Here is a 12,637-nt window from a genome sequence, read left to right as displayed (position 1 = left end):
CATGTCTTTATTATCAGAATGAATTCCACTGTTGTGGAATGTTTTGAAGATACTCTGCAAATTTTGCTATATTGCATGTCTGCAGAGGTAGTGTAGGCCTTGGTTTGGTTACACAAGCTCCTCTTGTGCTCTGGAGGGATATGAGGTTTTCATGGAATCATAAAATATCTCAAGTTGGAAGGGACCCATAAGGATCATGGAGTCCAGCTCCCTGCTCCTGGCAAGACTACCTAAAACTAAACATGTGACTAAGAGCATTGTCCAGATGCTCCCTGAACTCTGCCAGGCTTGGTGCCTTGACCACCACTACCCTGGGGAGCCTGTCCCAGTGACTGACCACCCTCTCAGTGAAGAACCTTTTCCTAACGTCCAGTCTGAGCTTCCCCTGATGCAGCTTCCTTCCATTTCCTTGTGTTTTATTCCATATCTGGCATTTCAGTGGATTCGAGAGTATGAATTGTATATTATAGACTGCTTCAGACAGTCAAGAAACATTTTACAGATGAGAGCAGTTATATTTTACAAAGTGATCTAAAGCTCCACTCAGAAGTAAACAGTACTGAAGTAGTCCAGACTTGAACTGGGAACATGTTCATGAACATGCTCTATAGTTTTTTGATTCTACTTGCTCAAAAAAAATTAGATCTCATATGTAATACGACTAAGAGAAAACACCTAAAACGAATTAAACTACACAAATATTTCCAATATTATTAATACCTAAAATACCATATTTGTGTGTAGTTTTGAGCAAATCATACATGCATATTATTGCTTACTTTTAGGTAAAGGTAGGGGACTATTCCAATAGTTACATATTTCTATTATTCTTGGCTATAAGTGATTTAGTGTAATCAAACTTGGTTGTACTGTTTTCATCAAGCAATCTGAGGTGACTGATTTATTTGAAATGCCTGTAAATGTCAATTATTTTCTGATTTAATCAGTTCACCTTGTGAAGTTCTCTTAGTTCATAAGGTTTGCCCCTCAAAACAACATATCTAGAAATGAGACGGTTCTCTCCTTCAGTCTCTACTACGAATCCTCCAGGTGTGTTTTACCTCTGAAGATGGGTTGGTTATCCTGCTCGTTAGTTCGACTGATGATATCTGAGACAGCAAAATTGTCGTTTCCTACTTGATTGAAATCTTGATTGCATCAGAGTTAAGTAACAGACATTTCTTAATCACAGTGGATAAATCATGTTTTCTCACTTTACTAAGGTGTCCTGGGTGGCTTGCTCAGTCAGGTCCACAGTTCAAAAGACTACTGTAACATTAGACTGGTTTGGAACTCTTTCCTGCATTAGGTAATAGTAACAAAAATAAAATCAAAACATTGTACCAAGTTTAATGTACAGACATTTTATGTCTCTCTTACTAGTGCCTGGTATGTTATTTTTGTATCTGGGACAACGCATATTCAGTGAAGTGTATCTGGTCTCAAGTGCATGCTACAAGTTTTTAATAATCTTCCACTAAAAAGAGATCAAATTATTTAAGAAGCGAGGTTTTAGCAGATGTAGTTCTGTTTACCTGAGGTATGTCTTTTCCTCTTAAGTTACTGAATGTCCCTCATAGGTAATACCTCATTTTCAGGTAGCTGATTATATCATGGATATTATAACATTGATGAAAAGACATTGTTGCCTTCTTACAGTTTGCCTTCTCTGTTTTGTGTAGATGAGTAGTCTTGTTGATCTTGGTGAGAATGCTATACTGAATGTGTTTGTAGGATCAAAAGCTATATAGTCTATAAATTTCTGATTTTTACTTTTTCCGTTAACACTAAGAAGTCTGGACTTTAGCTATGTAAGTGCTTTAGCAGATTGATCCCCTAAACTAAGCATGGTGTAATTGCATTAATTTTTTTGTAGCGTAACCTTTAACACGGTATCCTTCTTACATAAAGATGAGGGAAGTATATGGCGTTTTCATTTTCCCTAATCTTATTGGAAAAGTAGTATTTCATCTATTGATTAAGAACAAGTTCTTGTAAAGTGGGAAGATTCCAGCTTACTGTGACTGTATTCCATAGTAACTCAAAATAACTTCTCTCACCTGTATCAGATTTCTTTTGAAGTAAAAGTAGCAAAATGCTCATAAAATGCCTAATATGTATGAAATGTCTATATGCATGTGCATATGTATACACATAACCAGTAATTCACTGTTAAGAATTCACAACTACTGTGTCTGTTAGCATTTTTCCAAATCTATATCTGGAAATTTTTTTTTCTAGGCATTTAAATTCAGTAAATCCTTCTTTTGCATGTAATTACCTCGACATTGTGGTAAACTGGTCTGCTGAGTTTGCTCTTAAGAATATCTGTCTGAGCATAAAGACTCCATACTTCTTTAAATTAAGAAGTCTAAACAATGTTGGTAGATCTTGAGTCAATTAAAAGCAATTGTCTCTAAATAGAAAATAAATTCATTACCAGATTTACACAAGTATCCTACCTACCTTTGTTTATAAAGGGTGTTAAGAGCTGAATATTGAGATAGAGAATAAGGCAGTACTTTGTAAGCTATGATCTGTGGTCAGCAGGTAGTTCGCTAGGCTCTGGTAAGACCTGTAGTGCTTTATCAAATATATAATATTTTTGTTTCAGGTTTGATTGTTAGAATATGATGTGGTCTATAAGAAATCCTGAGAACTGGCAGTGACCCATTTGCTCCTTATCCTAATAAATTAATCTTCCTGGTTCACTCTGTTTAAAAATTAGTACACAGAGAGATATATATATACTGCTTCATATTACAAGCAGTATTAACGAAAGCTTTCCCCTTGAGTACTCACAGATTTCATGATCTTCCCTTTTCATTAATCTTCAGTAGGACACATCTTGAACAAAATGCATGTAGGCTCTTATTTGTCTGAAAGCAAGCAGTTTTAATGATGCTTTACAGATACTATACCAATACATTTTTTACAGTTGCGGAATTCAATCTTAGAATAGTGTTTTGCACCCATTTTGCTTTTTTAATTGTTCCTTGCAGCTTTGTCCATATGTCCAAAATACACCAGTCTTAACAAAGCGCTACTCAGTGACTATAAGTAAGAAAACAGGAAAGAAGGTATGAAGACAAAGTAATTTGAGTAGGTTTCAAAATTTTGGTGTTCATGCATTGTTCATTTTGCTTTTCTCCATTGTACTACTGGACAGACTTTGCTCAGAGACTCTCAAAATGCATGTGATTTTTTTTTAAGATTTGGTTGTCCTTCAGCATTTTCTTTCCAAGGAAGGAACTTTACTGTGCTGTTTAATTCTTACCACACTTACATACTTGCATGATTTACAGGTGGCCTTTCAGCTTTTTTATGCTAGAAGTATTAATCTCTTATTTGAGCATGTAAGTACAAATGCCTAAATTTGAAGAGAAATGATGTAAGTTTTTGCACTTTGTGTTAGGAAACAGAAATGTTACAGCTTTTCAGTTAGGGAGATCTGTAAAGAGACACTGCAGAGCAAAATTTGGTTGGTGGCAAAATTAATTGGATGTGGAAGAATAAAGCTGATGAAGTGGTGAAATAGGTAATGGTGAACATTTAAAATCCGGAACAGTGGACCCAGGCTTTCCTGCACTGTTAAGTACAATTATCAAAATTTTCTGTTAATTACTATGTTATTGGTATATGATCAGGCATTTAACACAGAGCATTTGAAAAGTAATATGGTTCTACAGGAATATTAATTTGTTAAGCATTAATTAAAACAATGGGCAGTTTGCCTATATGATAATTTCTGTGTAAAATTATAGCTTTCCTTCTTTAAGAGTCATAGTTCATTCAAATTTAGATCATGAAAGTAGAGGCTATGAGATGGAGCAGGGGACAAGCCTGGCAGGTTTGGTGGTAGAATGGATTCCTGAGAGTGACTGCATTCACAACCACACACAGTTATGGCTGTTAGGGAATAGTGCTGAATGGCCCCAGCAGAAGAGAAAGGTGAGAATGCTGTTGGCCTCGAGTATGTTCATAAGACTGAAAACTTTGTTTATACAGCAAAAGCAAGGGGATGTCAGATTAATCAAATTCAATGTCCCTTTTTCTATTTATTAAAGAAAAATGAGTCAAATATGAAGACACTGTTGTAAAAGGAATAGGGATTCATACAGGCAGAATGAAAGAACTGGATTTTTGCAAATATGTGAAGAACTGCTGCTACTTGTTCTTTAAAAAGAAAAAAGACACAAATACTAATGATTCAATTATGGTAGCATCAGGCTTGTTCTGGCAGACTCAGGGTAAAGGAAAAAATATCTTTAATAAGATAATTTAATTATCTTTTAATCTCTATATTCAATTACATATGCACTGTGTAGAATAGTCACTCCATTTAACATGGTCATACCAATTCAAACTTCCATGGTAGAGTCTAGCGTCTGTCTTTCTCTTCCAGGAAATGAAAGATAGCACTCATTTAATTGCAACAGTTATTGTTTGGTGAAAATTTGTTTGGAGAGATCTGATTTTTCTTTCTTAATTTTCAAGTGGACTATCTTTGTAGTATTCACTGAATGCTTAAATTCTTTCTCATGTGATCTTTAAATTAAATAGGCTAAATTGCCTATTGCAGGCTTCTGTTTGCTGTATTCTCTTCCTCCCCCTCCTGTTTCTGGGTAATAGATGAATGTGGCATACCTTCGGCATGAATTGGATAGAGAATCTGTTCGAGAAAGCACTTTAAAACCTTTCTGCATTCACTGTTGAGTCTCTACTACCAAAAGCATTCTTGCCTTCATTGAACCAGATCATACCTGAAGACATCTGCATCTGATTATTTATTGTAGAAAAGGAAGCACATGTTATCTCTGTAAAGTTTAAACCTATTTTGTTTAAGTTTTTACTCTCCTTCTGTTGCAGTATTGCTTAGGAGGACTTTATGGCAGTAAAAATATAGTTGAAAGCTTCTAGTAACAAACATACCAAATATTTTAAAGCGTACCGGGGAGCTGTTAGGATGTTGCTTCAATTCCCCTATCTATTGCATAGTGGCAAACACAGTGTTTTGGAGGGACTTCGCAAGTTTTAAATGTTTTATCTTTGCTTTCCTCTGATACTTTAAAAAATAGTCATGCTTTTTTTATTTTTTTAATGGAATGCTTGTTTTAAACAAATGATAATACCAAATTTTAAATTACGTATAGATAGCATTATATGCCTGTTTGCACAAGCTGGTCATTTTTTGATAGTTGAAATTGTTTCTCATTTAATTTCACAACTGTTTGAAGTTTGTGGTTTCATAGGTTTTGCTGCAGTGATCGCTAAATCTGCTACTGTGTTAGGAGACCCTGAAAAGTTAAGTTCAGAAAAGGCTTTTACGTAAGACAGTAAGGCTTTGCTTGGATACTTTCTTGTGTTGCAAAATGAAGTTTTCTGTACACAAAGATTTGAATTATTTTGAGAAGCTCATTACTTTTGTTAGATAGTTCTTACAACTTCACTGAACAGCATAGGCAGTGAAAAGTGGTCCAGAAATCAGTGTATTCTTACTGAATGAGTTTGATTTTTGAAGTGTGAAATGCGTGTGGGACTGGAACTTAGATTTGAACTAGATAAGTTTTAAATTTTTTTCAGCATTAGTAAAGTTTACATCAGTTTATTTTTGTAATAGCCTGCATTTTTATCCTTTTGCTATGTTTTATCCCAAATGTCAACATCTTTAATGCAGCTTAGCCTTTTCCAGTCTTGTTTCCTATTACATTCTAAACATGCTCTAAACAAAACAAAACATGTCAAGGGAATTCTGCCACAAAACTGAAATAATCAGTGCTGGGCCAGACTACTTTAGAATGATTCAATATTGTAAAATCATAGTGATGGTAAGTATCTCATCTTTCTGGAATAGGACTTCAGATATGCTATTTCATTACCAATTTGGTGCATTGCATTGTGCCCAAAACACCCTGTTTAGTCACTGTCTGAGTTTGGTAAGAGTGGAAAAGGGAATTTTTGCACTTAATAGTGCAAAACACTTAATAGTGTTTAACATTTTTCCTATATATTTTTGGTTCAGAAAGCAGTTTGAGGCTGTTTTCTGACTGCTGTATTAAGTGTTTAAAGTTTCAGAAAGAAATTTTGTGTTGCAAGTTCAAGGACAAAGTTGTGTACAGAACAATTTCAGAAGAGATAGCAACTCATAGTTGATGACTGTTGAGCAGTAGTAATAGGTTGTGACTGTAGAATAGATATAAGACCAAGTGTTACACTGGAAGATGGCAAAGGTGCATGCTCCAGAGTACAGCTGGTGTTGATGCAATAAGGGAGAAATTTGTTCCCTAACCAAAGTTTTTTACACTGGCGGAACTATGTCTATAGCCGTTGAGACACAGCTCTGCCTTTGCTATTTATGTTTGCTTAGTTACAAGCTAAGGCTAGGAGGAATTTGTTCCCAGACTCATTATTACTGTTGTTGTAATCATATTTTGAATCAGTACTGTTTACCATGTGAATTAGGATGCTGTTGTCGTAGATGTTTTTAAGTTGCTTTTGAGACCTTAGTCTTTGATGTTTTTGAAGGAATGTAGGGGAAGTAAGCATCCAAAAGGCTGTGGTGATCTTATGTATAGCTTTCTAATGCCTCCTTCCTCCTACTTTCCAAAGTACATTTACCTCTAGATTCACATACTTAAAAGTATGTCTTGTAGAAACTGAAAAATTGGGACTTATTGAGAAGAGAATCTGATAAGTTGACAACAAAGGATCCCACTTACTGAGTACTACCCAAGAATAATTCCTTCTTTACTAGAGGTTTGCTAGCAGTACTTCTGGAGGCTGACTTCAGCCTTGATCTGTGTGTGTAAGAGAAAAAAAAAAAAAATGGACTCGAGAAGAAGAAACAAGTCAAGACTTAATGTATATTAGGTTTGTTAATTCTTATTGTAGTTACATCATTTAGAAGCACAAATTTAAGGCCCCGTTAATGTATTTTTTAAAAACCTGTTCAGTTAAATGGATACTCACGCAATGTTTTTGTACTTCTTTGGTTACAAGAGTTGTGGGTGCTTAATGGTTTTGTTCTGTGTTTTTCCATGGTGTTCATGAGTAACTGCTACAGAACGATTGACTAATAAAGCTGTATGTATTAGCAGACTATTATTTGAATCACTAGGAAGTTTTGATATCTCTTAAAGGTTCAATAGCATATTATTGGTATGCTGCAAATAAGAGTCCAGTAGTCAAATATTGGAGAAAAAAAATAGGATTACCTATGATCTTTAGTTTGATGTAGCATTTCATCCTGGTAGTGATATTATGACGTGTACTAGGGTACTAGCAGAAGGGTTGGCACATACAAGACAGAAGGAGATGGATACTTTTAGGAAAGAGAAATAATGAAGGTGGTGTCTTTTAAAAAAAAATTTAAAAGAATAAGGATCACTGAACAAATTTGGTGTCTTAATCTTAAATTCTGGACAAAAAGATATAAAATGTAGGTATCACTGGATTTCATAAAAGCCAGACTGGCAACAGCTTAATCTGGGTAGAAATACTGTGGAGCTGAGTTTAGAGATAGCCCTTTATATGGAAGTGTGAAGTTGATAATTATGTGTAGGAGGAACATCTAGTACTGCCTCAAAAGCAGAACATTTACTGTATGTGTTGATGCTGACTCAAAGGAAGAAAACACTTAGACTCTCTGGTTCTTGACAGGACATCAGAGTCCTAAAGTTTTTCAACTTGAATATGAATGTTATAAATAAAACTCCAGCAAGAAAAAATATTTTACTAGAAGTTAGATGTCTTTTTTTAAAGGGCTAATTATAAAGTTTTAACTTGAATCTCCTGAATTCACAAATTGAGAACAGGAATTAAAGCTGATGATATTTCATGCTAAAAAGGGAAATGTTTTTTGAACTTGCCATTCTTCAACTTCTGATATACCGTATTGTTGGTCTTGCAAAACTGTACTTGCCTACTGTGATTAGTGGGATCTTTAATTGCCCACAATTAAAGCCCTTGTTGGTAGGAGATGCTGATAATGGTTAGCAGACCAGGCAGAAAAACATTCTCCATCTTGCAAGGCTGATGAATACAAGTGCTTTAACATGAATTAACTGGTACTGTAGGAAGTAGTAGCATGCCAATAACTAACCTGTATGTCTTCTTCCATTTAAGGTATCTAGTGGATAGTCGCTGGTTCAAACAGTGGAAAAAATATGTTGGTTTTGACAGCTGGGACAAATACCAGATGGGAGATCAGAATGTGTACCCTGGTCCTATTGATAATTCTGGACTTCTCAAAGGTAACTGCTTCTGATTGTGTAATAAGCCAATACTAACATTTAGTGCAAATTTGTTACAGATTGTTCATCTTTTGTAGTTGATAATGTAAATGAATCTCATGACAAGGGAGCTGGAATAGACTTCCCTAACAAATTATGATTTTATGAATAAAATTATGGAAACTTCTTTGCAATGGCAACAGAGTATTTAATAACATCCAAATTACTGGTTTATAACAATATTTTGGGATACCTTGGGAGTTGAAATTTAGTCAAGTTGACAAATAGCTAGCCTGAGTTCAATAAGATTTTTCTAGCTTAACTAAATTGGTTCATTTAAAATAGCATTGTAAAGTTGAACTCTAAAATTTACTTTTTGTAAATGAGCCCCAAGCCCTTACTTTGATTCTGGAACAATTGAATAAGAGGTATTATGCAGTTCAGTGATAATATAAAGTGGGGTGAAATGATAGAGGATAATTTCCTAATTTTTTTATGGTCTTCTAAGTATGGTTAAACTCTGTCACTGTTACAGTTGCTCAGGTCTTGACTGACTTTTGCTAAACTGTAGTCAGATTTGTGGACTCAGGTCTCGGAATAATTTCCCAGATATTTTAAGCTTTAGATCAAATTCTGTATTTAATGTCCAGTATTGAAATACCATTAGAGCTGTTAATATTTAATCTGCAAAATCTAGTGGATACAAAATCTAGCAGATAATTGGTTTTCTTCTTTGCAGTTACAGGTAATGTAATAGTACTGCAGAATCTGTTTGCGCATAGTAATACAAATTTTACAACTTCATGGGGTTTATGATGAGCTCTGACTTTCTTCATTCAAAACTTCTCAACTGTAATTAATATCTTACTATTTTGCAAGTTAAGTGTTAAAGATGATTGCCTCTTTCATAGGACTTGTCATACCATGTTGCACTAGTTGTCAGTGTGAGTGAATGCGCATGTCTGACAGTGACTAGTGCTGTATTGTCGTATGCATCTATATGTTCTCTTCCATCCACAAACTTAAAAGTCTTTTTGCTCCAGGTCAGTGATGTGTTTTGTTTTCTGAAATGCGAGGATCTAGATCTTTTGTATATTCTTGTAGTAAATCTTGCAGTGAGGCAGGCGTGTTCAGTGATACTTTTCAGTTGAAATCAGATGTAGCAAGATCTTTTTATCCTCAGTGAGGCAGCATCAGCTTAGTCTCTCTTCTGTGTCTACCCACTTTAAAAATGAGCAAAAACTTATAAGGCTCTGCATTGGCAGTGGTACCATGCATCCAATTACTGCCTGACATCTACTGTTTGGTGTGAACGCAATTTTAAAATTAAGGACATCAGTGCTCAGAAAATAGTAGCTGTCTCCTTCACCTGCTGCAAAGCAGCAATCCTCTGTACTAGGTTTCCTATGTAGCATAAATTGAACCTGAAAATGCTTGCGTTTTAATTCTGTCTTTGGCATGTAGTATGCTCTAGTTACTCTCATACTGCTCTCCTTAAGTGCTAAGTCTGAAAATTTGCATCTGATTTAAAGAATAAAATAATCTAAAACGGGCATGCTTTCTCAGATACTCTGCAGTGTAATGCAGTGATAAGAAAAACTATTATTAAATTCAAGAAAGACTGATTCCAGAAAACTGAAGCAGTATGTTGTGCTTATATTGCTTAAATGCTGCTCCCTTATTTCCTGAACATTTGGGTGAAGTGAGAGCAGTGAAAAGTAACAGGTAGAGATTTCCGTTAATCTCAACATATGCAAAAAAACATTGTTGAATGTAATGGAATGCACGTGTGCCATCTTCAAAAGAAGAGATGTATAGTCAACTTTAGATGAGCAAACAAAGCACAAAGAAGTAGTCATTTAGAATAGCTGATTGTTCATCATAGAAAATGGTGTCAGAGTCAGGGGACAACTTTGATGAAATACGGTTCTGTAAAAATTATACTAGGAGAAACGTTGTGGATTTTAGAAAGACAGAATGGAATCCAAATTATATCATCTCACTATAAACTCCTGTGGCTATATCAGATCAGTGCAGAAAGATAGTATGAACCTTTTAAAGAGATACTTGGACCTGAAGATGTGTTTGTGGATTTGTCCCCATGCTTTGCTCCCAGTTACAATGGAACCACCATATGCATAGCATTGAGTGGGCCAAGTAAGGTTTGATAGTGCAAGTCATAAATTATTTCAGCAAATGTTTCTTGTTTGTAGCTCTTGAATATAGATTTTTTTCCTAATCAGTCAAGACAGTTTTGAACCAAAATTTGGCTCTTGAAAATTGTTACTTATACAGCTAGGATGAAACAGCTTGAGGAGAAAAAAGGAAAGTACCTTTTAAACAGGTGCATTGATTGAAGTTTCTTGTTAGGTCCCATTAGTTATATTTATCTCCATGAAGAACTGAATTCTTATTTACCTGTATGTTCGTTGAGACGTTCATGTGAAATTCCATCTTTCTTTTTTGTTTGAGAAATGGATGTACTGTGACTCCCAAAGTGGAATCTAAAGTCTGAGGTTTTCTTCCACTTTCCTTTGTTGCCTTCCGTGTTGCTCTTGTATCTTGCTATTTCTGAACTTGATTATCCCTGCTTTCTAAAATAACTTCATCATTCTAACACTTACATGTTGTACTTTGGGGGTTTTGTTGTTGTTAGGTGCTTTTTTTGGTTAGGTCTTCCTACTAAGTCATTTATGATTTTTATCAGAGAAAACACATGGAAACCATATTGTACCTTTTTGACTGCGTGAAGTCGTCTCTAAACTGCACAGATTGCATATTATGGAAACAGTATCTTTTTGCCACCTCAGAGCAACTAATGGTAGTAACAATTATCACACTTAAAATACATGAACTGAGAACAATGTGCATCTCCAGTGTTTTGTTCACACATCAAGGTTTTAGCTGAAGAAGGAAAGAGGGAGTTAGCACCAGTGATAATAGGAGCTGAGAAAGCCGTGCATCCTTCTTTGCCCATATTTTCACCATTTGGGTGATTAAAGCAAAAAGCATTGCTTTTTTCCCAGATTTCCCCTTAAAATCAAAAACCCTTTAAACCAGCTGAAGGTGTAACAAGTGCAGGTGGCGTAGGGAGCATTCTAGACTCTTGCTAAGCTGCATCTTGTTTACTCTTCCCACAAGGAAGTGAACACATCTCTTAAATGTCCTCAGTAGTGTCGCCCTCTTACAGAAAAGGTCATGTTGAAACATGTTTTATTAAATTCTTATTAAAAAAAACCAAAAGAATAGTTATCACTAAAGGACCTTTAATTTTTAAGTGTGCCTTTTTTAATGCTCAGGATAATTTTTTTTTTAATTGAAGTCACGTTATGCTGTGTTTGCTCAATCTGTACAAAGGAGAAACAAGAGAAGTACAGAAATATGATCAAATGACAGGACCTTAGTGCTTTTCATATGCACATAGTGCGCTGATTTTTGTCCTTGCAGAAAAATAAAGGTAACAGTATTCATTTTGCTTAGAAGTATTACTTAAAAAAAATCCAAGAAGGTGGCAAATACTTGAAGGAATTTGAGATTATTTAAGGTTACTTTTATGCTCAGTTTTAATTATGCAGTGTAACTCCACAGTTCATTCACATAGGACAACGAAAATAGATAGTCTGTATGTTTATTACAGTCTATTTATTCTTTATACATAGTCTATTTATTTTCATACTTCATTAAGTTTGTCATCCTGGTTCATTCTTTGGAGCTGAATGTGTGGGTCTCCCTGTTTTATCTCCCTCTGTACGGAGGGATGTTTGTTGGCCTGTAGCTGGGTACTTCCGAATGGAAGGACAGCTGCCCTAATTGTCTGAGGCTTACAGTGGGTCAGACCTGGCATCAACTCTTACACATATAGGGTAGCTGCTATCTTACTCTGTAATAAGGATTGAACCAAAGCTAAAAGCATGCTACTTACGTAGAGAGGTTGGCAAGTTGTATTTCTTTCAAGTGCTGCATCTTGCTGTCCTTGTGAAGAATTTTGTAGGGACTGTGTTTCCAGAGCACGTAGGATCCTTTAAGTAGGAGGACTGTACCATGTTATTTTCCCAGTCTGACATGAAGTAAATGACTTCGAACTTTGTCTTGGGTCTGCTGTAACTACCCATTCCTGCCTTTTCAGTGAAGGATGCAACTGTAGCATGAAATGGAAGTATCCATGGTGATGTGGGAGTATGTGTGAAGTGGGTGGAGAAATGGATTGGTTTCTCTGAAGGCTATGATGGTGTGTGATAACAAGTTAGGCACTTACAATTGCATGAGGATATGAAATTGTCACTTGGGTTCCTGAGTGCAGGAGCACTACTTGTAACAGGTGTGCTGTGCATAAACTGGATAGCTTGCCTAAATAGTTTCAGAAGAGTTTTACTTTGAACACCATAATACTGATAACATAACCGTGA

At 35.5% G+C, this 12,637-nt stretch overlaps 1 protein-coding gene across 13 annotated transcripts in view; it reads left to right on the top strand.

Annotated features, from left to right (window-relative positions):
* USP15 (ubiquitin specific peptidase 15) overlaps positions 1–12,637 on the top strand; it is a 72,797-nt gene that overhangs the window by 7,977 nt on the left and 52,183 nt on the right. For all 13 annotated transcript variants that reach the window (XR_012623585.1, XR_012623586.1, XR_012623587.1 and 10 more), the window contains exon 2: positions 8,125–8,252. Coding sequence is in view for 10 of the 13 variants with exons in the window: in XM_074827346.1 (XP_074683447.1) it covers positions 8,125–8,252 (128 nt within the window). In the remaining 3 variants the exon portion in view is untranslated. The remainder of the gene's footprint in view (positions 1–8,124; positions 8,253–12,637) is intronic.

The sequence above is a fragment of the Strix aluco genome, chromosome 5 (assembly GCF_031877795.1).
Source record: "Strix aluco isolate bStrAlu1 chromosome 5, bStrAlu1.hap1, whole genome shotgun sequence".
NCBI classification, from domain to species: Eukaryota; Metazoa; Chordata; class Aves; order Strigiformes; family Strigidae; genus Strix; species Strix aluco.
Note: the sequence above shows the minus strand (reverse complement) of the source record. Positions and strands in the feature narration are given on the sequence as shown.